The sequence below is a fragment of the Myotis daubentonii genome, chromosome 6 (genome assembly GCF_963259705.1).
Source record: "Myotis daubentonii chromosome 6, mMyoDau2.1, whole genome shotgun sequence".
Taxonomy (NCBI): Eukaryota; Metazoa; Chordata; class Mammalia; order Chiroptera; family Vespertilionidae; genus Myotis; species Myotis daubentonii.
In genome coordinates, this window is record NC_081845.1 from 95931530 (window position 1) to 95958330 (window position 26801).

The 26801-nt window shown below is 50.8% G+C and overlaps 1 protein-coding gene across 2 annotated transcripts in view; it reads left to right on the forward strand.

Moving 5' to 3' along the window:
- Positions 1-26522, forward strand: part of LOC132237509 (HLA class II histocompatibility antigen, DQ beta 1 chain) — a 103552-nt gene extending 77030 nt beyond the window's left edge. The window contains exons 1-5 of one of the 2 annotated variants that reach the window (XM_059702079.1): positions 16607-16808; positions 18062-18331; positions 23584-23865; positions 24297-24407; positions 25486-26522. In XM_059702079.1, the coding sequence (XP_059558062.1) occupies positions 16700-16808; positions 18062-18331; positions 23584-23865; positions 24297-24407; positions 25486-25499 (786 nt within the window). In that variant the 5' untranslated portion in view covers positions 16607-16699 and the 3' untranslated portion in view covers positions 25500-26522. Of the gene's footprint in view, positions 1-16606; positions 16809-18061; positions 18332-23583; positions 23866-24296; positions 24408-25485 lie in introns of those variants that run through there. The other variant, XM_059702080.1, reaches the window with a different exon arrangement.
- The last annotated feature ends 279 nt before the right edge of the window (positions 26523-26801 follow it).

Genomic DNA, 26801 nt, shown 5'->3' on the forward strand with positions numbered 1-26801 from the left:
TGAAAGAGGAGAGAGCACATAGGTCAATGTGCTATCCACTGAACCAAATTGGCTGGGCTTTTAGTATACCTTATAATTTTCACTTGATAGCAGGTGTGTGGTATGTGAGAACATGGGCCCCTCCCACGCTCCAACTGCCCCTTCCACCCTGTGGAATAGGATGAAGGCCAAAGTAAGCAGACTGTGAGTCCTTGGGAGCCTGGCCAGCTCCTGGGCCTAAGAAAGACCAAGAGAACCTGCTTCTAGATGTGAGCCCGACTGTAAACAACTGCATAGAAAGAGCCAGCATTTTGGTCTGGCACAGCTTGTGGGCAAGTACATTCCACTCCCAACCTGTTTTGCTTTGTTTTTGTGCTCATACCACCCTGTGCTGGGAAAGCCCTGTGGGGGAACTTCACCAGCCAGCCACCACCAGGGTGCAGGCAAGTCCTAATAAAGCCATGTCCTTCCCAGCTGGTTCTCCAGGTTATTACTTTGGAATCAGCAAGCAACACGCTGAGATTCTCTCCGATTTTAGGGCTCTTTGTGTTACAGCTGGACAGGATGCACTGGGTAACAGAAACTGTGGGAAAGAGGCCTTTGGTCATGTGGTGTGAAGTGTGGTGAGTGGTCAGTGAGCCTGTGAGTAGGTCTCAGCCTTTTCGTGGGCCTGTGCCCTGCGCTGTGAACTTCGCATGTGCTTCTCAGTCTCCCCCTTAGAGTGGCGGGAGTTGGATACTGCCCTTCTCCCACACGGAGGCTAGAAGAGGCTGGAGTTGAATATGTCTTGTCCCCTGGTTAGTTAGACTCTGATAAAACCTCAGAAGATAAGGCTCTGGTCAATAATTTGTTCAGAGAATGGACCTTGCTAAGAAACACAGAATGTTCTAGAGCATTTCAAAATGATTCCCTTTAACTTTCCCTCCCAGAAGCAGTAGAGGATGTTTCTCCAACATTCACTGTGAGAACCAGTGGAGCTTCTGTAAATAAAGCTCACAGAGGTGTGGGGTCCCCGTGACTGGGTTCCCCTTGGAGTTTAACTCTCAGATGGTCCATGCTGAGCCTCCGCCACTTGCCAATTACAGGCCAGGCTTCCCCCTGGGCAGATTACCCTGAGCTTTGTGCTCTGTGCTTGTGAATTTTGTGCCTCAATCACTGGAAGTCTCTGTATTTGCTGGGTGGGCTCTCGAATTTTGGGGCAGTGGCTTTCATGTGACCCACTTCTCTTAAGAATCTAAGAAGTGTGTTGATTTTTCAGTTTGTTCAATTTTTACATGTTCTTAGGTGGGGTGGCGATTTATAGCTTCTCACATGCTGGAATGAAACCAAGGTGTTGTTTGTTGATTCTTTATTTTGTCCTGTCCATTCTGGGGGTGAGTCTATCCGTTAAAACTTTTTTTGGTTATTTTATTTTTCAGTTATAAAATTTCCTTTTGGTTCTTCTTTGTCATTTTATAGGTTTTCTGTGTTTTCATTTCTTTCAATGGTGATCAGAATTGCTTGTTGAAGCAATTTTATGATGGCTGATTTAAAGTCTTTTTCAGAAATGTCAACACCTGTGTCACCTCAGTTAGCATTTTCCCATTATCTTGTTGCATTTAAATTGAGATATCCTAGGTTCTTGGTATGACAACCTATTTTGGAAGGAAACCTGGGCATTTTGTCTATTATCCTATCTAATAATAGACAAACATGGTACGTGACCATACCTTCGCTACGCCTCCCATTGGCTAATCAGTGACATATGCAAATTAACCCAACCAAGATGGCAGCCGGCAGCCACGCAGCTGACGTGAGCAGGAGGCTTGCTTGCTCCAGTGATGGAGGAAGCCAAGGTTCCCCACCTGCTGTGGCCCGGCTCTGAGATCCGAAAGCAACAATGTTTCAATTATAGAAGCTAAACAAACACCAGATACCTGCTTTCAGCAGGCTGTGGCCACAGAGTTGGAGTGAGCAGGAGCCCGGCTCTCAGCTCCAGTGATGGCAACAAAGTTTCAATTATAGAAACTAAACAAACCCTAGATACCTGCTTTCAGCAGGCCGTGGCCTCAGAGCTGAAGTGAGCAGGAGCCTGGCTCTCAGCTCCAGTGATGGCAACAAAGTTTCAATTATAGAAGTCAAACAAACCCCAGATACCTGCTTTCAGCCAGCTGCGGCCTCAGAGCTGGAGCGAGCAGGATGGCAAGAACGTTTCAATTATAGAAGGTAAATAAATCCCAGAATAAAAAAAAAAAAAGGAAAAAAAGGAAACCAAGATGGCAGCATAGGTAGACACTGGAGATTGCTGCCTCGCACAACCACTTCAAGGATACAACTAAAATATGGAATAGACATCATCCAGAACCACAGGAAGGCTGGCTGAGTGGAAATTCTACAACTAGAAGGAAAGAGAAAAGCATACTGAGACTCAGAGGAGGTGCGTTGCGGAAGTAAAATACAAAGGTGCGGATGTGCATGCGGAGAGGGCTGGCGGCTGAGGTCACTGTTGTCTTTTTCAATCGGGAGTGAGTCTCGGGCTCTGAGCTCCAGTTCTGGGTGAGTCTCTGGGGACCCAGACTCAAACGGGAGAAATGGGACTGTCTGGCATTGGTCGGAACTCGAGGGCAGCTTTCTCTCGGAGACACACGCAGCGATTCCTGGGGCCTCCGAGGACAGGACTGAGAGCAGCCATACTGCTCGCTTCACCCGCCCTGTTGATCCCCTGGGACCCCACCCCACCCAAACCCTGCATGGAGGCTTTTGCATATGAAAGGCCCAGCCCTTTGTAATCTGAAAATTACTTAACAAACTGCCGCTGCCCCAAGGCTCCAGGGCAAATTGCATTACTTTACAGCTGGCTTCTGCTGGGTAGCCTCAGGCAGAGGCTAGATTAGCACCTCCTTAGATCCAAAAGCCAGTGTACCCAGTTGTCAGAGTGGGACCAACCAATTACAACTCCACAGATCCATAAGGGACACACTCAGGAGGCAGACTCAGTGAGCACCAAAACCCCACTGAAGCAAGTCTTGCCCCATAAGGGTGCCTTCAGCACAGAAGTTCTCCCACTGTAGACATAGCTGATTCTCACAGCCAATTGGCCTGGAGGTCATATCCTCTCAGTGATACCTACAACAATCAAGGCTTAACTACAACAAGACTGTGCACAAAGTCCACAAAGGGGTGCACCAAGAGTGTCTACCTCAGGTAATTGGGGAGGCTGAGCCACTGGGCCCTATAGGACACTTAGCACAGAAAGCCACTCTATCGACACAGAGAAGCATAAAAAATGCAGAGACAAAGAAATAGGTCACAAATGACAGAAATGGAGGAAAGCAAATGACTGGATATAGAGTTCAAAACCACACTTTTAAGGTTTTTCAAGAATTTCCTAGAAACCGCCGATAAAGTTAATGAGACCCTCAAGAAATCTAATGAGACCCTCGATGTTGTGATAACGGACCAACTAGAAATTAAGCATACACTGACTGAAACAAAGAATATTATACAGACTCCCAACAGCAGACCAGAGGAGCGCAAGAATCAAGTCAAAGATTTGAAATACGAAGAAGCAAAAAACACCAAACTGGAAAAGCAAAATGAAAAAACAATCCAAAAATACAAAGATATTGTAAGGAGCCTCTGGGACAGCTTCAAGCGTACCAACATCTGAATTATAGGGGTGCCAGAAGAAGAGAGAGAGAAAGATATTGAAAACCTATTTGAAGAAATAATGACAGAAAACTTCCCCCACCTGGTGAAAGAAATAGACTTACAAGTCCAGGAAGCACAGAGAACCCCAAACAAAAGGAATCCAAAGAGGACCACACCAAGACACATCATAATTAAAATGCCAAGAGCAAAAGATGAAGAGAGAATCTTAAAAGCAGCAAGAGAAAGAAAGTCAGTTACCTACAAGGGAGTACCCATACGACTGTCAGCTGATTTCTCAACAGAAACTTTGCAGGCCAGAAGGGAGTGGCAAGAAATATTCAAAGTGATGAATGCCAAGAACCTACAACCAAGATTACTTTATCCAGCAAAGCTATCATTCAGAATTGAAGGTCAGATAAAGAGCTTCACAGATAAGAAAAAGCTAAAGGAGGTCATCACCACCAAACCAGTATTATATCAAATGCTGAAAGGTATCCTTTAAGAAGAGGAAGAAGAAGAAAAAAGTAAAGATACAAATTATGAACAACAAATACACATCTATCAACAAGTGAATCTAAAAATCAAGTGAATACGCCTGGTACGTGGTGCCTTGTTGTGTTGTATTTTGTGCCTTTAAATCAACACAACAGATCCAAGCAACAGCAGCCTCCTGAGCACCACGCCCTCTGCTGAGGAACAGCAGCTGTACATGAAACCTCCCCCCACCAGCCGGAAGAGCCACCACAGCTGTGAACAGCACCCACCAGAGGAGCTGCTGCCAACTGAAGAGCAGCTGCTACCGCAACCACCCGAAGAGTAACCACAGACCAAGGAGTCACTGGGACCCAGGGAGCAGCCACTGAATGACTCAATGTCTAGATATGTCAGTGAGATTAAACATGGGTAGACAAAGAAACCCCCAAAGGAAAGAGAAGGAGGACTCTCTAGAAAAGCAGTTAAGTAATACAGAGGCATGCAACATGACAGAAAAAGAATTCAGAATAAGGATCCTAGAGTGCATAAACCGGATGGAGGAAAAAATCGACAACTTCTTCAAGAAGCAAGAAGAAACAGATGAAAAAGTCAACTACCCATGCAAGAAGCTAGAAGAAACAGATGAAAAAATCAACTACTTAAGTAAGACCCAAGAAGAAATGAAGAGTGATATAGCTGTAATAAAAAACACCATTGAAAGTATCAACAGTAGACTAGGAGAAGCGGAGGACTGAATTAGTGAATTAGAAGACAAGGAAGCAAAACACACCCAAAATGTACTGCAATTGGAGAAAAAAATTAAAAGACAAGAGGAGAGCCTAAGGGAGCTTTGGGACAACATGAAACGAAACAACATACGAATAATAGGGGTACCAGAACAACAGAAAGATGAGCAAGGATTAGAAAACCTATTCGAAGAAATAATATCAGAAAACTTCCCTGAGGTGGGGAAGAAAAAAGTCACACAAGCCCAGAGAGTCTCAAACAAGGTAAACCTGAAAAGACCCACACCAAGACACATAATAATTACCATGGCAAATGTTCAGGACAAAGAGAGAATCTTACAGGCTGCAAGAGAGAGACGGAAAGTTACATACAAGGGATCTCCCATTAGATTGTCAAATGACTTCTCAACAGAAACACATCAGGCCAGAAAAGAATGGACTGAAATTTACAAAGTGATGCAAAGCAAAGGACTGAATCCAAGAATACTCTATCCAGCAAGGCTATCATTCAAACTTGAAGGGGAAATAAGAAGCTTCACAGACAAAAAATGGCTAAGGGAGTTCATCACCACCAAGCCAGCAATGAAAGGAATGCTAAAGGGTCTCGTATAAAAAGAAGAAATAAAAAGCTCAGAAAGAAAACAGCCACACAAAAAAAGAAATGGCTACAAACAAGTACCTTTCAATAATAACTTTAAACGTAAACGGACTAAATGCTCCAACCAAAAGACATCGAGTGGCTGAATGGATAAAAAAACATGACCCATACATCTGCTGTCTACAAGAAACCCACCTCATTAGAAGGGACTCACACAGACTGAAAGTGAAAGGATGGAAAAATATCTTTCAGGCAAATGGAAAGGAAAAGAAAGCTGGGGTAGCAACACTTATATCGGACAAAATAGACCTCAAAGTGAAGGCCATAACAAGAGATAAGGAAGGCCACTTCATAATACTAAAGGGATCAATACAAAAAGAAGATATAACCCTGGTAAACATATATGCACCCAATGCAGGAGCACCCAAATTCATAAAAAAACTCCTGGAAGATATCAAAGGAGAGATTAACAACAATACAATCATAGTAGGGGACTTTAATACACCACTGACAGCACTGGATAAGTCCTCTAGACAAACAATCAGCAAAGATACAGCAATCCTAAATGACTCACTAGATCAGATGGACTTAATAGACATCTTCAGAACACTTCACCCCAAAGCCACGGAATATACATTCTACTCAAATGCTCATAAGACATATTAAAAAATAGACCATATATGGGGTCACAAGTAAAGTATCCCCAAATTCAAGAAGATTGAAATTATAAAAAGCGTCTTCGCAGACCACGATGGCATAATATTAGAAATAAACTACAATAAAAACAACCCAAAATACTCAAACACCTGGAAGCTGAATAGCATGCTATTAAATATTGATTGGGTTACCAATGAGATCAAAGAAGAAATTAAAAACATCCTGGAAACTAACGACAATGAAAACACAACAATCCAAAACCTATGGGACACATTGAAAGCAGTCCTGAGAGGGAGGTTTATAACTCTACAGGCCTATCTCAAAAAACAAGAAAAATGGTAGTAAATCATCTAACTCTACAACTCAAAGAATTAGAAAGAGAGCAACAAGAAAACCCCAGAATGAGCAGAAGGAAGGAGATAATAAAGATTAGAGCAGAAATAAATGACATAGAGACCAAAAAAACAATACAGAAGATCAATGAAACCAAGAGCTGGTTCTTTGCAAGGATAAACAAGATTGACAAACCTCTAGCCAGACTCACCAAGAAGCAAAGAGAGAGGACCCAAATAAACAAAATCAGAAATGATAGAGGCGAAATAACAACAGATCCCACAGAAATACAAATGATTGTTAAAAAATACTATGGACAGCTCTACTCCAATAAACTAGACAACCTGGAGGAAATGGACAAATTCCTAGAAAAATACAACATTCCAAAACTCAATCAGGAAGAATATAAAAATCTCAACAGGCCAAAAACTATGGAAGAAATTGAAGCAGTCATCAAAAAGCTTCCAGCAAACAAAAGCCCAGAACCAGACAGCTTCACAGGGGAGTTTTACCAAACAATCAAGGAAGAACTAAAACCTATCTTCCTCACACTACTTCAAAAAATTCAAGAGGAAGGAACACTTCCAAGCTCATTCTATGAAGCCAGCATCACCCTAATACCAAAACCAGGTAAAGACAACACAATGAAAGAGAATTACAGGCCAATATCCCTCTTGAACATAGATGCCAAAATCCTCAACAAAATCTTAGCAAATCAGATCCAGCAGTACATCAGAAAGATCATACACCATGACCAAGTAGGAATTATCCCAGGGATGCAAGGATGGTACAATATCCGCAAATCAATAAACGTGATACATAAACAAATTGAAAGAAAAAAACCACATGGTCATATCAATTGATGCAGAAAAAGCATTTGACAAAATTCAACACCCATTTTTGATAAAAACTCTCAGTAAGGCGGGAGTAGAAGGATCATACCTCAACATAATAAAAGCCATATATGACAGGCCCACAGCCAGCATTATACTCAATGGACAAAAACTAACACCATTTCCCCTAAGAACAGGAACAAGACAGGGATGCCCCCTCTCACCACTCCTGTTCAACATAGTACTGGAAGTGTTAGCGATTGCAATTCGGCAAGAAGAAGAAATAAAAGGCATCCAAATTGGAAAAGAGGAAGTAAAACTGTCCTTATTTGCAGACGACATGATATTATACATACAAAACCCTAGAGACTCCATCAAAAAGCTACTAGACTTAATACATGAATTTGGCAATGTAGCAGGATACAAAATTAACCCCAAGAAATCTGAGGCATTTCTATACACCAATAGTGAACTTTCAGAAAGAGAGCTTATAAAAACAATCCCGTTTACCATTGCACCAAAAAAATTAAGCTACCTAGGAATAAACTTAACCAAAGAGGTAAAAGACCTCTACTCAGAAAACTACAGGACGTTGAAAAAAGATATAGAGGAAGACATAAACAGATGGAAGAACATACCGTGTTCATGGATTGGTAGAATCAACATCATTAAAATGTCCATACTACCCAAAGCAATCTATAAATTCAACGCACTTCCCATTAAAATACCAACGGCATACTTCAGAGATCTAGAACGAACTCTCCAAAAATTCATCTGGAATAAAAAAAGACCCCGAATAGCTGCAGCAATCCTGAAAAAGAACAAAGTAGGTGGGATCTCAATACCAGATATCAAGTTGTATTACAAAGCCACTGTTCTCAGAACTGCCTGGTACTGGCACAAGAACAGGCATATAGATCAATGGAATAGAATAGAGAGCCCAGAAATTGGCCCGAACCAATATGCTCAATTAATATTTGACAAAGGCGGCAAGAACATACAATGGAGCCAAGATAGTCTCTTCAATAAATGGTGTTGGGAAAATTGGACAGATATATGCAAGAAAATGAAACTAGACCACCAACTTACACCATACACAAAAATAAACTCAAAATGGATAAAGGACTTAAATGTACGACAGGAAACCATAAAAATTCTAGAAGAATCCAAAGGCAACAAAATCTCAGACATATGCCGAAGCAATTTCTTCACTGATACAGCTCCTAGGGCACTTGAAACTAAAGAAAAAATGAACAAATGGGACTACATCAAAATAAAAAGCTTCTGCACATCAAAAGAAACCATCAACAAAACAACGAGAAAACCTACTGTGTGGGAAATCATATTTGCCAATGTCATATCTGATAAGAGCCTAATCTCCAAAATTTATAGGGAACTCATACAACTTATCAAAAGGAAGATAAACAATCCAATCAAAAAATGGGCAAAGGACCTAAATAGACACCTTTCAAAAGAGGACATTCAGAAAGCCAAGAGACATATGAAAACATGCTCAAAGTCACTAATCATCCGAGAGATGCAAATCAAAACAACAATGAGGTACCATCTCACACCTGTCAGACTGGCTATCATCAACAAATCAACAAACAACAAGTGCTGGAGAGGATGTGGAGAAAAAGGAACACTTGTGCACTGCTGGTGGGAATGCAGACTGGTGCAGCCACTATGGAAGATAGTATGGAGTTTCCTCAAAAAACTGAAAATGGAACTCCCATTTGACCCTGTGATCCCACTCCTAGGATTATATCCCAAGAAGCCAGAAACACCAATCAGAAAGGACATATGCACCCCTATGTTCATAGCAGCACAATTCACCATAGCTAAGATCTGGAAACAGCCTAAGTGCCCATCAGTAGATGAATGGATTAGAAAACTGTGGTACATCTACATGATGGAATACTATGCTGCTCTAAAAAGGAAGGAACTCTTACCATTTGCAACGGCATGGATGGAACTGGAGAGCATTATGCTAAGTGAAATAAGCCAGTCAATGAAGGAAAAATACCACATGATCTCACTCATTCATGGATAATAGAGACCATTATAAACTTTTGAACAATAATAGATACAGAGGCAGAGCTGCCTCAAACAGATTGTCAAACTGCAGCGGGAAGGCCAGGGAGTGTTGAGGAACAGGAGGTAGGGGGGTAAGAGATCAACCAAAGGACTTGTATGCATGCATATAAGTATAACCAATGGACATAAGGCACTGGGGGATAGGGGAGGCTAGGGGACTGTCTAGGGCGGGGGGAAAAAATGGACACATATGTAATACCCTTTGTAATACTTTAAGCAATAAAAAAAAATAAAAATCAAGTGAATAAATAATCTGATGAACAGAATGAACTGGTGATTATAATAGAATAAGGGACATAGAAAGGGAATGGACTGACTATTCTTGGGGGGGAAAGGGGTGGGGGGGATGCGGGAAGAGACTGGACAAAAATCATGCACCTATGGATGAGGACAGTGTGTGGGGAGTGAGGGCCGAGGGTGGGGTGGGAACTGGGAGGATGGGAGTTATGGGGGGGAAAAAGAGGAACAAATGTGATAATCTGAACAATAAAGATTTAATTTAAAAAAAAGAAAAAAATTAGAGGCTGGGAGCTTCAGTCACTGGCCAGCCTGAAAACAGCCCTCAACCCCTCACCCAGACTGGCCAGGCACCCCAGTGGGGACCCCCACCCTGAAGGGGGTGTTACCAGCTGCAAACCGCCATCAGCCCCTCACCGAGGCTTGCCAGGCACCCCAGCAGGACCCCCACCCTGATCTGGGACACCCTTCAGGGCAAAGCAGCTTGCCCCCACCCGTGCATCAGGCCTCTATCCTATATAGTAAAAGGGTAATATGCAAACTGACCCTAACAGCAGAAAGACTGGGAATGACTGGTCACTATGAAACACACTGACCACCAGGGAGCAGAAGCTCAATGCAGAAGCTGTCCTCTGGTGGTCAGTGTGCTTCCACATGGGGGAGCTCTGCTCAGCCACAAGCCAGGCTGGTGGCTGCCAGTACAGTGGTGGTGGTGGGAGCCTCTCCTGCCTCCTCAGCAGTGCTAATGATGTCCGACTGCAGCTTAGGTCTGCTCCTCACTGGCAAGTGGACATCACCCGAAGGCTCCCGGGGTTAAAGAGGGATGTCTAATTGCCAGCTTAGGCACAATCCCCCAAGGAGAAGACCTCAGCCAGCAGGTGGTCATCCCCCGAGGGGTCCCAGACTGCGAGAGGGCACAGGCCGTGCTGCGGGACCCCCTGACCCAGAGTGCACAAATTTTTGTGCACCAGGCCTCTAGTCATGTCTAATAAAAGAGAAACATGGTAATTAGCATATGACCACTACCCTTCCCATTGGCTAATCAGGAAATATGCAAATTAATTGCATATTAATGACGGCCAGCAGCCAGGCAGCCTAAAGCGAACATGAGGCTTGCTTGCTTCAGTGACGGAGGACTCCAACGTTCCCCGCCTAGCTTGCCGGCCTCTGAGCTGCAACTCTAAGCAACTATGTAACAAATATAGAAGCTAAACAAAACCCCAGAAACCTGCTTTAGTCACTGGGCTTCAGCCAGCAGGATCGCAACATTGTTCCAAATACAGAAGGTAAAAAAAGGCCAGAAACCTGCTTTCAGCAGTGGAGGCCTAAGAGCTGGAGCCAAGCTCAGAGCTAAAGCTGGCCCAGAATAAAAAAAGAAAAGGAAAAAAAGAAGCAGTTGGGAGCTTCAGTCACCCGCCAGCCTGAAAACAGCCCTCAGCCCCTCACCCAAGCTGGCCAGGCACCCCAGTGGGGACCCCGACCCTGATCCAGGACACCCTTTATGCCGGGGATTGAACCCGGGGCCTCATACATGCAAAGCATGCGCTCTACCACTGAGCTACATCCCCTGGGCCTCAGGACACCCTTTATGGCAAACCAGCCGGCCCCACCTGTGCACCAGACCTCTAACCTGTATAGTAAAAGGGTAATATGCCTCCCGGCACTGTGATCAGCGTGACAGGGGGCAGCGCCCAAACCACCTGATCCCCCTGCGGCTCTGTGTGTGACAGGGGGCGGGGCCACAACCTCCCTATCTGCCCTGCTCTGTTCGTGACAGGGGAAGGCACCCCAACCCCCTGATCAGCCCTGCTCTGTGCCTGATAGGGGGGAGGTCCCCAACACCCTTATTGCCCTGCGGCTCTGTGTGTGACAGGGTGCGGTGCCCCAACCCCCCCCAACGAGCCCTGCTCTGTGTGTGATGGGGTAGAGCCATAACCTCCTCATGGGCCCTGCCCTGAGTGTGACAATGGCGGTGCCCCAACCCCCTGATCAGCCCTGCTCTGTGGGTGATAGAGGGCAACACCCCAACCGCCCCCCATGGGCCCTGCTCTGTGTGTGACAGGGTAGAGCCATAACCTCCCCATCAGCCCTGCCCTGAATGTGACAGGGTGCGGCGCCCCAACCCCCTTATCCACCCTGCTCTGTGTGTGACAGGGGGCGTTGCCCCAACTCCCCTATTGGCCCTACTCTGTGAGTGACAGAGGGGTGCTCCCCAACCCCCTAATTGGCCCTGCTCTGTGCGTGACAGGGTACGGAGCCCCAAACCCCCTGATGGGCCCTACTCTGTGAGTGACAGGGGGGAGCTTCCCAACCCCCTGATTGGCTTTGCTCTGTGCCTGACAGGGGGTGGCGCCGCAACCTGCCCATTGACCCTGCCTTGAGTGTGACAGGGGCGGTGCCCCAACCCCCCAATCAGCCCTACCCTCAGCGTGACTGAGGGTGGCATCCTAATCTCCTGATCCGCCCTGCTCTGTGCATGACAGGGGAAGGTGCCCCAACTCCCCAATCAGCCCTGCTCTGAGCCCGACCAGGGGCTGCACCTAGGGATTGGGCCTGCCCTCTGCCACCCGGGAGCAGGCCTAAGCCAGCAGGTTGTTATCTCCCGAGGGGTCCCAGACTGCGAGAAGGCACAGGCTGGGCTGAGGGACCCCTCCTTCCCCCCAAGTGCACAAATTTTTGTGCACCGGGCCTCCAGTGTTACAATAAAAGAGAAACATGCAAATTAGCCATCCCTCCACTATGCTCAAGCCATGCCCACCAGCCACACCCAACAACCAATCGGAGTGATACTCAAATTAAGCCAACAGAGATGGCAGGCCTGTGGGCAGCGCTCATGTGCACATGAGCCGAGCTGCTGGTGGCTGGCGTCCCGCACCTCTCGCCCAGGCTGATTTAGGCTGGTGGGCAGCGAGCACAGGGGCGGAGTGGCTGGGGTTGGGTGGGGCAGGATGTTCTTGCCTGGAAAGGCCCTTAATCCTGAGCTATCACCTCCTCTGAGAAGCACACCTGGAAACCTGTCTCAGTCCCGTCATGACCTCTACACCATCGACTCCCTTCTTCTTCATCTTGAAGAAATGTTATTCATGAATTAATCCACAAATAACCATCATCCTCTGGCCCTATGTTGTCAGCCCATTCTAAGAGAACAGAAAGTAACTGAACCAACAGCCACCATTACCAGTTTATAGTTTTGTGTCCTGAACCTTCAACACTGTCTTTAGTCAGTGTGTATGCCATTCCCCTTAGTGGCTGCTGCAAACTTTTGTGTTTTCATTTTTTCCCCACGTGTGTCTCCCCTCCCACGTGTGAACTCTAGAAGGGAGAATCCTTATATTTTCATCCTCAAAACTCAGGACCTTTACTATGTAGGGGTATAAAAATATTGTACAGTACCCACCGTCTGGGATCTGCTGGGTTTTGGGAAGGGCGACAGAACTACAGGAAATAAGACTGCATTGAGGTGTTGGAGCTGAGTTGCCTGGGACCCTGATCATGGGTGGGGAGTGCAGGGCACTCAGCCTGCACCTGGGACAGGGCTGTTAGACATGTGGCAGCAGCTACAGAGAGGAGCGGCCAGTCCCTCCTCCTCTAAATCCAGTGAAGATGGGTGAAGTCTCTCCTCCTAGGCCATGTAGCTCACAAAGCTGCACTCACTTCGTTCTTCTCTCATCGATTTGTGTGTGACTCTGTGTTTTGCACTCAGGTTTTCCCATTAGTGAGCCCACTGAGGGGAGGACCAGGCTCTGAGAGCTGAAGTTGTGATTAACTGGCAGTTCTGTGCTGGCACTTCAGAGGGAAAGGCAGGGGGTTCATGATCAATTGCATCTAATGTGCTCCCCCTCTTCCCCCTTTTCTCTCTGTAATTGATGGGGTAAGACGTAGAGATTAAAAATCATAGAAATTCCAACATGTGAACAGAGATGAGAAATAATAAGAAGACATCTCACCGAAACCGGTTTGGCTCAGTGGATAGAGCGTCGGCCTGCGGACTGAAAGGTCCCAGGTTCGATTCCGGTCAAGGGCATGTACCTGGGTTGCGGGCACATCCCCAGTAGGAGATGGGCAGGAGGCAGCTGGTCGATGTTTCTCTCTCATCGATGTTTCTGACTCTCTATCTCTCTCCCTTCCTCTCTGTGGAAAAATCAATAAAATATATTAAAAAAAATAAGAAGACATCTCTATCTTTGTTCGTGATGTCAACAAAGATGAACCCATAAGTTACGTCCAAACTCACGTGCGTGTGGCTCAGCATGGATCGTGGGGACTCTTACAGGTACATCTGCATTCATGACAGTGTCCTGTGAGGTGTGTGTTCCACCTACAGATGAGGGAAACCTGAGTCTTTCGTGGTGAAATGTTTATCCGTGTCACTCTGTTACCAATTTGACTCTTCAGATCCTGTAAAATGTGATTTTAAAGACATAGGTTGTGTGGAGAAATGACCTACTTTACATGTGTCATGGGAAACGCATATAACTGGTTAACTAAAGGTTCATAAGGGGTCATATGTGAGTAGCTCCATAAGATTTAGAAAAATTTAGGGATGAATGCTTGGTGAATTTTTATTAAAGGGAAATAATGCTCTGGGGACTGTTTCCATGTGACTGCTGCATTAAGGAGGCCACAGACCCTTTAAAACCAACTATGTTTCTGGTTCCTGCAGTGAATGCAGAACGGGTCCTGGATGGCGCTTCAGTGACAGATGGTTACTATGTTCACAGTGAACGCCACTGACCAGCGCAGATTCCTAGAATTCCAGGGAAGGCGGCTTCTCCCTGAATTCCCACCAGGAGGGAGTCCCCAAGCTTAACCTCCACCAGAGGGAACAGAGGACGTCCCTGGGGAGTCTCCCTCCCATAACCCTCACTCATATTAATGACTGCTTCTTTGTCACAACAGCTACCCACGTGGCCCACAATCCCTCACTCTAAGGGCCCTGCCTCCACAGGGGCCCGGCCAGGTGGTTCAGGTGAGGTGCTGGAATGGGGATGTTGCCTTCCTCCCAGGCCAGGCCAGGCCAGCAGCAGCTGCCCTGAGTACTGTCTCCAGGATGGGGACAGTGCAGAGAAATCTAGAAAATGTAGAGAATGCTGACTGGTCAGGGAAGCAGCTGGCAGTAGCCCAAAGCAGACCTTTCAGATGAGATTTTAGCCAATCAGAAAAAGGAGTCTACTCTGACAACTCTGTTGCTAGCAAAGAAGCCTGTGTGAAGAGGCCTGTGAGACCCGGGAATCCCCAGGCCTGACGCAGCCTCCTCTGCACAGCCTAGAGGAGAGCAGAACCGAGTGCATGGTCCAGAACAGAACTGATGGAATTTCCCTCCCACGACAGGAGGGAGGTGGTGGGCCAGAGGCCCCTGCTGATTCTGAGGGACCCTGAGGTGGGGGCTTAGGGCACTGAGGCACCTTCAAGTTCCATCTCTATTGTTCCTTGTCCCCCAGCCCCATTCCAGGTCTGAGTTGGATGTTCCTCCCTTATGCTTCCACCCTGACTCTGGAGTGACCTTGACCCTGACCCACCACTGCTGGTTGGAGCCCAGGGCCCATGCCCTGGCTTAGGGGCTCTGGAGAGATGCACCCAACAGAGAAATCGGAACCAGCTCACAGCCTCCACGTGCCACTAATGCCACCTCTTGTCACTGCCTCCTCTCTGCTTCTTTTACCTGGTGAACTCCTTATGTTCTGCTTTTAGATCCTGTTCTCAAATTTAAAAGAACCTAAAATGTAGGAGAGAGAGAGATCCTTATTGTCTTGTTTATTAATGTTTGCCGGGCATCATCTTAATTGCTCTATAACCATTCAGTACTAGCCCTCGCCGTGGGCGAGAGGAGCCTGAGGAATAATACATTTATTAAAAACTCCATCAATAGTTCTGCCTGTGGGGTTTGATGCTCAGGGGCCGCACAGGAGGAGCTGTGGTTGTGAACACCTGCTCCCTCAGTCACACTGCGCAGGCCCCAGGGCGCTTCTCCACATCTTTGCTCTCTGGCCTGGAGCTACAGGTGCCTGTGTCCTGTTGATGTGAATGTTTGTGGTTGTGCCTTTGTGACATCAGATGGACCAGGGAGGACTGAAGCAGCCAAAGAGCTTAGAAGAGAAAAATCAACCTCAATGTAGAATCCCCCTCAGAATATCCCCCGGAAAATGGAGGAGCAGGGGTATTTATTCTCATCTTTCCTTAGCTTCCAGATACTCCACGGCCATTAAACCCCAGCTCTTGTGGCCGGCCCCAATGGCAGGCTGAGAAAATCCTCACATGAAGAGTTTTAAGAGCTTGCAATAGGCTGCATCAAACAAACAAACAAACAAACAAACAAGAAAAAGAAAAATCATCTTAACTTTCAAAGACTTGCATTCAAAGAGCACAAACGCAGTAAATTCTCACATAAGGAAGACCCACTGGCCAGCAGGGGTGCCTGTATTTTGTGTGTGATAGTCCCAACAGCTCCACATGTAGCACAGCAGAACACTTTGCAGTATCAGAGCAGTCATATTGCTGTATGTGCGTTTGTATGAAGGTGTAGATGTAAAATGCATGAAACATGATCCACATTTTCCAAAGAGAAACACGAGGCTAAAAGAGGTTGAGTAATTTGTAGTTTTATAAAGCACATTCGAGGTAGAGCTGCAGCTCATAATGCACCAAGACTTCAGGCTCCTTGAGTGTTTAAGATAATAGTAGGGAGCATCTCCTGACAATGATTTTCTCTCCCTGATACATGATCCCCACTTCTTTCCCTCCTAAAACTCACGTGTAAGAATATCACAAAGGTTTTAACTGAATATCACAAAGATGTCCACTCTTGAATCACCTTTCTCTCTTGGTTCTTTAATTCCTAAGACATCCACCTTCTACAACTGAGAGAAAGTCTTCAAATGTTCATCCAGAGCAATTCGATGAAGGCTGAGTTCCAGGCACTGGCTAAGGAACCTCCGTAGAAAGCATCTGCCCGGAGACAGATGAGGTGGGTCAGCGCCAGTGCTGATTGGCTGCTTTCCTGGGGACTCTCCAGTCTGACCTGTGTGGCGCTCTCACAGGTTTCTATTCTCTGAAGTGGCTACATCAGCCATCAGGTGGAGCGGGCTCACTCCCTTGCTTCTTCCTTTGTCTCCATCATGTCTGGGAAGCCGGCTCTGCGGGCCCCCGGAGGCCCCTGGACAGCAGCTGTGATGGTGTGGCTGGTGGTGCTGAGTGTCCCAGTGGCCGAGGGCGGAGACTCTCCACGTGAGTGCAGGGCAGCTGCCCCACCGCCAGCCCGGGATGGGCTCTGAGGGACCCTTGGCTGGGGTGTGGGGGGCTATGACCTGAGAATAGTCTGTGATCACGCATTTCCTCTTTGGGAAAGGGAGCTGCTACGTTCTCATGTCCGCTGTCTGGTGACAAGGTGAGGACAGGGCCATCTCAGGGCTCAAGTCTGGGGATGTCACAATGGGAGGGCGGAGACTGGCCACTGCCAGTGACAGGAAAATGGTTATTTTCGAAGATAGAACGTTTCCAAAGAAGAGACAGCAGGACTTGTCCCCAAGACCTTTTCTGATTAAAGACTAAGGGGCTCTGGTTGGGGAACCGTGTGGGGCAGGTCTGTGGTGTCAGATTTGGGGGAAAGGGCTCCCCACCCCTGAGTCTGAGCGGAGGGCTGGCAGCAAACCCTGGCATCCGGGCAGCTGACCTGGTGCCACAGGCAGGGGCTCAGCTTCCTCCCAGGGACTTGGGGTCACACAGTGAGGGGGTGGGATGGGTCTTGAGTTGATGGTGGAGGGAATTGAGGAGAAAGGGAAAGTGAAGAGGGGATGACAGGCTGAGAAGCCGTTTATTTCAGACAGGATTCTGTCTTCCTGTAAACTCTGTCAGGCTTCCCACCACCCCTGGTGTAGGTGTCCTGGTCTTTCTACACAATTGCCTTTATGCTCTGGGTGCTCTGGGCACCCGCCAGAGCTGGCCGGTGGCACAGTCTCCCTGGGATCGAGCTGATCTAACTCGGGAGCCTGTGCCCTTTCCATGATGAGCCTCCCTTTCTGCCGTCAGGGGTCCATCCCTGGGACCACACTGAGTGGGGAAGGTCTGTGCCAGGAGGGGGGGCGAGAGCGAGCCTGTGGGGGGAGGACACTGGTTCCGGGCTTTCCCTCATTGCTCCCTGGACTCTCTGGCCTGTGGGGACCCTGGTCTCTGAGGTTCCGGATTCCGTGGGACATGGGACCTCAAGGGAGGGCGTCCTGACCGCTCTGAGGCGGGGCCTGGATGTGAGATCCCGGACGCCCCTCCCAGCGGGTGTCAGGCTCAGGCGGGATCCAGGCCCCTGGGCTTCGGGGAGACTCTCTCCTCTGTCCCCTCCCTACAGGGTACAGCTCCCGTGGCCATGTCAGGGCGGGGCAGGGAGGGGGCGGCAGGAAGCCAGGCCCAGCGGGGCTGCAGGTCTGTCAGCTGAGGAATGTCTGGGGCGCTGGCCCTGGCAGAGGCCTGATGATCGGCTCCCGCAGGGGACTTCGTGCACCAGTATAAGGGCCTCTGCTACTTCACCAACGGGACGCAGCGCGTGCGGCTGGTGACCAGCTACATCTACAACCGGGAGGAGTACGCGCGCTTCGACAGCGACGTGGGGGAGTACCGCGCGCTGACCCCGCAGGGGCGGCCGGACGCCGAGTACTGGAACAGCCAGAAGGACATCCTGGAGCGGGTGCGGGCGGAGCTGGACACGGTGTGCAGACACAACTACCCCTTGAATGAGGCCATGACCTTGCACCTGCGAGGTGAGCGCCCGCTCGGCCCAGACAAGTCTCCCTGCCCTGGGAGTGGCCGCTTCTGGGACCCCAGCTCCAGCCACTGAAGGGACAGGGAGTCCAGCGGAGGAGGGCGGATTGGGGTCCTGACTGGGGGGGACTATGAGCGGGAATGGGGAATGAGGGAGACAGAAGGGGACTGAAGGCAGGAATGAGGGGGGAGGGGGAGAAAGGGCAGGAATGAGGGGGGAGAGGGGGAGAAAGGGCAGGAATGAGGGGGGAGAGGGGGAGAAAGGGCAGGAATGAGGGGGGAGAGAGGGAGAGAAAGGGCAGGAATGAGGGGGGAGAGGGGGAGAAAGGGCAGGAATGAGGGGGGAGAGAGGGAGAAAGGGCAGGAATGAGGGGGGAGAGGGGGAGAAAGGGCAGGAATGAGGGGGGAGAGAGGGAGAAAGGGCAGGAATGAGGGGGGAGAGGGGGAGAAAGGGCAGGAATGAGGGGGGAGAGGGAGAAAGGGCAGGAATGAGGGGGTGAGGGGGAGAAAGGGCAGGAATGAGGGGGGAGAGGGAGAAAGGGCAGGAATGAGGGGGTGAGGGGGAGAAAGGGCAGGAATGAGGGGGGAGAGGGGGAGAAAGGGCAGGAATGAGGGGGGAGAGGGAGAGAAAGGGCAGGAATGAGGGGGGAGAGGGGGAGAAAGGGCAGGAATGAGGGGGGAGAGAGGGAGAAAGGGCAGGAATGAGGGGGGAGAGGGGGAGAAAGGGCAGGAATGAGGGGGGAGAGGGGGAGAAAGGGCAGGAATGAGGGGGGAGAGGGGGAGAAAGGGCAGGAATGAGGGGGGAGAGGGAGAGAAAGGGCAGGAATGAGGGGGGAGAGGGGGAGAAAGGGCAGGAATGAGGGGGGAGAGGGGGAGAAAGGGCAGGAATGAGGGGGGAGAGGGAGAGAAAGGGCAGGAATGAGGGGGGAGAGGGGGAGAAAGGGCAGGAATGAGGGGGTGAGGGGGAGAAAGGGCAGGAATGAGGGGGGAGAGGGAGAGAAAGGGCAGGAATGAGGGGGGAGAGAGGGAGAAAGGGCAGGAATGAGGGGGGAGAGGGAGAGAAAGGGCAGGAATGAGGGGGGAGAGAGGGAGAAAGGGCAGGAATGAGGGGGAGAGGGGGAGAAAGGGCAGGAATGAGGGGGGAGAGGGGGAGAAAGGGCAGGAATGAGGGGGGAGAGGGAGAGAAAGGGCAGGAATGAGGGGGGAGAGGGGGAGAAAGGGCAGGAATGAGGGGGAGAGGGGGAGAAAGGGCAGGAATGAGGGGGGAGAGATGGAGAAAGGGCAGGAATGAGGGGGGAGAGGGGGAGAAAGGGCAGGAATGAGGGGGGAGAGGGGGAGAAAGGGCAGGAATGAGGGGGGAGAGGGAGAGAAAGGGCAGGAATGAGGGGGGAGAGGGGGAGAAAGGGCAGGAATGAGGGGGGAGAGGGGGAGAAAGGGCAGGAATGAGGGGGGAGAGGGAGAGAAAGGGCAGGAATGAGGGGGGAGAGGGGGAGAAAGGGCAGGAATGAGGGGGTGAGGGGGAGAAAGGGCAGGAATGAGGGGGGAGAGGGAGAGAAAGGGCAGGAATGAGGGGGGAGAGAGGGAGAAAGGGCAGGAATGAGGGGGGAGAGGGGGAGAAAGGGCAGGAATGAGGGGGGAGAGGGGGAGAAAGGGCAGGAATGAGGGGGGAGAGATGGAGAAAGGGCAGGAATGAGGGGGGAGAGGGAGAGAAAGGGCAGGAATGAGGGGGGAGAGATGGAGAAAGGGCAGGAATGAGGGGGGAGAGGGGGAGAAAGGGCAGGAATGAGGGGGGAGAGAGGGAGAAAGGGCAGAAATGAGGGGGGAGAGGGAGAGAAAGGGCAGAAATGAGGGGGGAGAGGGAGAAAGGGCAGGAATGAGGGGGGAGAGGGGGAGAAAGGGCAGAAATGAGGGGGGAGAGGGGGAGAAAGGGCAGGAATGAGGGGGGAGAGAGGGAGAAAGGGCAGGAATGAGGGGGGAGAGGGGGAGAAAGGGCAGGAATGAGGGGGGAGAGGGGGAGAAAGGGCAGAAATGAGGGGGGAGAGGGAGAGAAAGGGCAGGAATGAGGGGGGAGAGATGGAGAAAGGGCAGAAATGAGGGGGGAGAGGGGGAGAAAGGGCAGGAATGAGGGGGGAGAGATGGAGAAAGGGCAGAAATGAGGGGGGAGAGGGGGAGAAAGGGCAGGAATGAGGGGGGAGAGGGGGAGAAAGGGCAGGAATGAGGGGGGAGAGGGGGAGAAAGGGCAGGAATGAGGGGGGAGAGATGGAGAAAGGGCAGAAATGAGGGGGGAGAGGGGGAGAAAGGGCAGGAATGAGGGGGGAGAGGGGGAGAAAGGGCAGGAATGAGGGGGGAGAGATGGAGAAAGGGCAGGAATGAGGGGGGAGAGGGGGAGAAAGGGCAGGAATGAGGGGGGAGAGATGGAGAAAGGGCAGGAATGAGGGGGGAGAGGGGGAGAAAGGGCAGGAATGAGGGGGAGAGATGGAGAAAGGGCAGGAATGAGGGGAGAGGGGGAGAAAGGGCAGGAATGAGGGGGGAGAGGGGGAGAAAGGGCAGGAATGAGGGGGGAGAGATGGAGAAAGGGCAGGAATGAGGGGGGAGAGGGGGAGAAAGGGCAGGAATGAGGGGGGAGAGGGGGAGAAAGGGCAGGAATGAGGGGGGAGAGGGGGAGAAAGGGCAGGAATGAGGGGGGAGAGATGGAGAAAGGGCAGAAATGAGGGGGGAGAGGGGGGAGAAAGGGCAGGAATGAGGGGGAGAGATGGAGAAAGGGCAGGAATGAGGGGGGAGAGGGGGAGAAAGGGCAGGAATGAGGGGGAGAGATGGAGAAAGGGCAGGAATGAGGGGAGAGGGGGAGAAAGGGCAGGAATGAGGGGGGAGAGGGGGAGAAAGGGCAGGAATGAGGGGGGAGAGATGGAGAAAGGGCAGGAATGAGGGGGGAGAGGGGGAGAAAGGGCAGGAATGAGGGGGAGAGATGGAGAAAGGGCAGGAATGAGGGGAGAGGGGGAGAAAGGGCAGGAATGAGGGGGGAGAGGGGGAGAAAGGGCAGGAATGAGGGGGGAGAGATGGAGAAAGGGCAGGAATGAGGGGGGAGAGGGGGAGAAAGGGCAGGAATGAGGGGGGAGAGGGGGAGAAAGGGCAGGAATGAGGGGGAGAGATGGAGAAAGGGCAGGAATGAGGGGGGAGAGGGGGAGAAAGGGCAGGAATGAGGGGGGAGAGGGGGAGAAAGGGCAGGAATGAGGGGGAGAGATGGAGAAAGGGCAGGAATGAGGGGAGAGGGGGAGAAAGGGCAGGAATGAGGGGGGAGAGATGGAGAAAGGGCAGAAATGAGGGGGGAGAGGGGGAGAAAGGGCAGGAATGAGGGGGGAGAGAGGGAGAAAGGGCAGGAATGAGGGGGGAGAGAGGGAGAAAGGGCAGGAATGAGGGGGGAGAGGGGGAGAAAGGGCAGGAATGAGGGGGGAGAGGGGGAGAAAGGGCAGGAATGAGGGGGAGAGGGGGAGAAAGGGCAGGAATGAGGGGGTGAGGGAGAAAAGGGAATGGAATGAGGGGGGAGGGGGAGAGGGCAGGAATGAGTGGGGGAGAGGGGGAGAAAGGGCAGGAATGAGGGGGTGAGGGAGAAAAGGGAATGGAATGAGGGGGGAGGGGGAGAGGGCAGGAATGAGTGGGGGAGAGGGGGAGAAAGGGCAGGAATGAGGGGGTGAGGGAGAAAAGGGAATGGAATGAGGGGGGAGGGAGAAAGGGCAGGAATGAGTGGGGGAGGGAGAGAAGGGCTGGAATGAGGGGGGAGGGGGAGAGGGCAGGAATGAGGCTGGAGAGGGGGAGAGGGCAGGAATGAGGGGGGAGAGGGAGAAAGGGCAGGAATGAGGGGGGAGAGGGGGAGAAAGGGCAGGAATGAGGGGGGAGAGGGGGAGAAAGGGCAGAAATGAGGGGGAGAGAGGGAGAAAGGGCAGGAATGAGGGGGGAGAGGGGGAGAAAGGGCAGGAATGAGGGGGGAGAGGGGGAGAAAGGGCAGAAATGAGGGGGAGAGATGGAGAAAGGGCAGGAATGAGGGGGGAGAGGGGGAGAAAGGGCAGGAATGAGGGGGGAGAGGGGGAGAAAGGGCAGGAATGAGGGGGGAGAGGGGGAGAAAGGGCAGGAATGAGGGGGGAGAGGGGGAGAAAGGGCAGAAATGAGGGGGGAGAGAGGGAGAAAGGGCAGGAATGAGGGGGGAGAGAGGGAGAAAGGGCAGGAATGAGGGGGGAGAGAGGGAGAAAGGGCAGGAATGAGGGGGAGAGGGGGAGAAAGGGCAGGAATGAGGGGGGAGAGGGGGAGAAAGGGCAGGAATGAGGGGGGAGAGGGGGAGAAAGGGCAGGAATGAGGGGGAGAGGGGGAGAAAGGGCAGGAATGAGGGGGTGAGGGAGAAAAGGGAATGGAATGAGGGGGGAGGGGGAGAGGGCAGGAATGAGTGGGGGAGGGAGAGAAGGGCTGGAATGAGGGGGGAGGGGGAGAGGGCAGGAATGAGGCTGGAGAGGGGGAGAGGGCAGGAATGAGGGGGGGAGGGAGAGAAGGGCTGGAATGAGGGTTAGGCTAATAGCTGAGAGGGGTTCATTGCTGGATGACAGGTGAGAAGTGCTCCTATCCTTAAATCCTGTCCGTGTTTCCCGCTGAGAATGGTGGGGAAGAGCCTGTTTGAGAGCATTGCTTCAGAGGGAGGATGTGGTGCTCAGTGCTGTCCTGCTCTGTGGGACATAGAACTGTCTGTAATGTTCCTAATTCTCAGTCCGTGTTACTGTTCATGGAGCCGTGACCAGTGTTGATGGGCCCCCAGGAGACTCAAATGGATGTATTTTCTCCACTGTGGGGAGCTGCGGGACCAACAGGAAACAGGGTCACTGCCCTGGTGTGAATCCTTACAGCTGATCCTCACACTCACCTTCAACAGTGGAGGGAAAAGAAGTCCGTGTTTATCATCTTTATTTAAAAACCTTGTGAATAGTGGCCTGTATAACACAGCAATTTGAACATTTAAAGGGATTCATTTTTATCAAGCGGTAATAGAAGATCTCCCATAAAATGATTGCTGTTAGGTCTTGACTCTGAACAGTTAGCTGGCTCATGTGTTTACTGGAGCTAATCAAGGGGCCCAGCTCGGGTCCTCATCTTGGACTCGGAATCCAGGGATCTTTCCCGCTGGTTCAGGGAGGACCCTCCCTGTGGGGAGACTTCCTGTGCCCCCACATCTCACTCTGTCTTTTTCTGTCTGTTACCCCTCCCCTCCCAGTGGAGCCTACAGTGAGCATCTCCCCGGCCAGGACAGAGGCCCTGAACCACCACAACATGCTGGTCTGCTCAGTGACAGATTTCTATCCAGCTCACATCAAAGTCCGCTGGTTCCGGAACGACCAGGAGGAGACAGCCGGCGTCGTGTCCACCCCCCTGATTAGGAACGGGGACTGGACCTACCAGGTCCTGGTGATGCTGGAAACAGTCCCCCAGCGAGGAGACGTCTACACCTGCCGCGTGGAGCACCCCAGCCTCCAGAGCCCCATCGCAGTGGAGTGGCGTAAGGGGCCGTTTCTTTCCTGCACCCTGGGCCCCACAGACAGAGGGCAGACAGCGTCCCCTGGCTGTCCCATGGCATCCCTACCCCTGATGTCACTGCTGAGTGGACATCACAGGACGCTAGAGCCCTCTTGTTCCGTGGCAGGAGAATCAGAAGATTCCTGATCTCATGGTGTTTCCAGACACTAGGGAGGTCACTCTACACCACAGCCAGAACCCAGCCTGGGAGCTCTGGAGGGCTGACTGTGGCGGCTGGTGACGGGGCTTGGGGCCCAAGGTTAAGGACTCGTGTGAAGGAGCAGGACCCACTCCCCCTGTCACCACCCACCGTGTGCAAGGGTTTACTGGCTGGTCCCACCCCAGGGATGGAGGCTCCCAAAGGGCCCCTGTGGTTTTGGGGACAGAAGCTGACACCCAGGCTCTGCTCCCCAGGGGCACAGTCTGGATCCGCCCAGAGCAAGATGCTGAGTGGCGTCGGGGGCTTCGTGCTGGGGCTGCTCTTCCTGGGCCTGGGCCTTGTCATCCGTCACAGGAAACAGAAGGGTAAGCAACTGGGGAAACGGGAGGATGGGCTGTGCCTGGCACCCTCTGTTGAGGGAGCCTCTGCTTCTAGGTGTAACTCTCCTCCTGACCTGGAAGGCAGGCGGCCCGGGCTGGTGGTGGGAGGAGACAGACAGCTAGGCAAGGCTTTGGACTGGATTTTACTGGTTGAAAGGCAGCCCTGCCACAGGCGTGACTGTGGCGAGTGTCCTGGGGCTGAGAGTCCATCACTGTCTCGCTGGCCCCTTTCCAAAAGCTGCTTCTTTAAGAAGGTCAGCGCATTGGCTTCCCTTCCTTCTAGCAACAGGTCCACTCATTTGGGGGATTGTAGCTTAGGGGTAAGGCCTTGTGGCTGAGGGTAGGGGGGAAATAGATTTCCAACTAAGTTGCTTATCTCATTTCCTGGGGTGGGAGAGGGACTGGCTGTTTATGTGATGAGACCTTCCTCTGTGTAAAGTCCTTTTGTAGGATCTCATGGGCCTCCCCCAGGTACTGTCTCTGCTCTTATTTAATGGCAGAGGGGAGGATGGAGGTGGTGCTAGGAAAGGAAAAAGAGGGAGGGAGCAAGATGAGTGTTCCTGGTCACAAAGGTCACGGTTCATGGCCTATTCCCTACCAGGGGATCAAGAATTCGGGGAGGAAGCTCTGGGCTTGTTATACAGAACCAGGGTTTAACTTTGGTGAATCTTTCTGTGAAATGTGGAGCCAGAGCCACGTCTTGGGTGGTAGGCACAGGGATGATGCTCACTTTGTGCCACATGCTGGAGGCTCCTGCCTGTGGGTATTTATAAGTGATTCCTAGTGATGGACAGAGGGTTGGTTTAATTAAATTTGCTAAAAAGATTGAAATGCTCATATCCCCCAAGTATAACAGCTGTCAGCTGTCCTCCCCCCCTCCCCCGCATGTCTGTGTGAGGCTGAAGTGCGTGTCCCCTGTAGCAGATTTCACCCCAACACTGATACTGGGGGAGGTGATGACCATATGTGGAGACCTCAGCTTTACCTGATGCTGCAGGGCCCCGAGAGGAGGGGACAGGGTACGTCCCCAGGTGCCGGGTGCTGATCACGCTCTCTTCTACAGGGCTCCTGCGCTGACTCCTGATCGTACTTTGACTGGGATCCGCTGTGTTTCTTCTGAAATGCCTGCTTGTCCTCGCGCAGATTTCCCAGCTGCCTGTGAGCCTGCTCCCTCTGAGATCAGAGTCCTAGTTACTCTGATGCAGTCAAACAGGCATCTCCTGTGACCCCTCCTCCCCGCCTCAGGCTACGGCTGTGCCCCTGCAGTCTGTCCTGTGGGCTCCAGCTGAGTCAACTCAAGGCCCCAAGACATTTTTCTTTTGTTCCGAGCACCACCCCCCCACCCCGCCTCACTGTCCAAGAGAAGCACATTGAAGCCTTTACCTGACTCCAGAGCTTTTATCATAATTAAACATGTTACCTGTATCTGAGCCTTCTTAACTGGGTGGAGGGAGGAAGCCACTGAAGAATGAAAGGAACATGTTTTCCCCCTTGAGGGAGACTAGAGCATCTTGGGGAGCTGTGATAAACGTGGGCAGAGGGAACAACTCAATTGTCCTGCTTCCTGGCTCTTTGGTATTGATGTTCAGTGCAGTGGCCTTAGGATGTGCCGGCCTTTCTTCCAGTCTGGTGGGTAGAGTGTATGTCAGCATGGAGGAATTACCTGGGGCCAGGTATAGTGGCCCTTGGTGTCTCAAAGAACCAGACTGATGTCTCAGATGTCTTGGCAAGTCACATTGATCAACGTCAATTTTTTTTTTTTTGATGATGATGACAAAATTCTTTTATTAGCAGACTAGACACCCGGTGCATGAATTCGTGCATGGGTGGGGTCCCTCGGTCTGGCCAGCAATCAGGGCCAATTGGGGCCATCTCCCCTAGTCCTGATCTGGGTGATCAGGGCAGGCTGGCAAGGGGAGGGACAGTGGGAGGTTGGCTGGCTGTGGTAGCACACTGACCACCAGGGTGCAGCTCCTGCATTGAGTGGTCAGTGTGTGTCATAGCGAGCAGTTGTTCAGTTGCTTATGCTTTTATATATATAAACAGAGTCAACCAGTTAGAAATTGGTGATAAATGAATGAACATGTTTTCAGGCCTGAACATTTCTTGTAATTATCTGCAGTGGTAGTTTAAAGAATCATTTAAAATAGCACTTTCTTATCCAAAGCACTAATTATAAAGAATATATGGACCCCTATGTTCATTGCAGCATTATTTACAATAGCCAAGGTATGGAAGCCACCCAAGTGCCCATCAATACACAAGTGGATAATAAAGTTGTGGTACATATAAAAAATGGATTATTACTTGGCCATAAAAAAATAAAGAAATGTTACCATCTGTGACAGCATGGAGGGACCTAGAGGGTATTATGCTAAG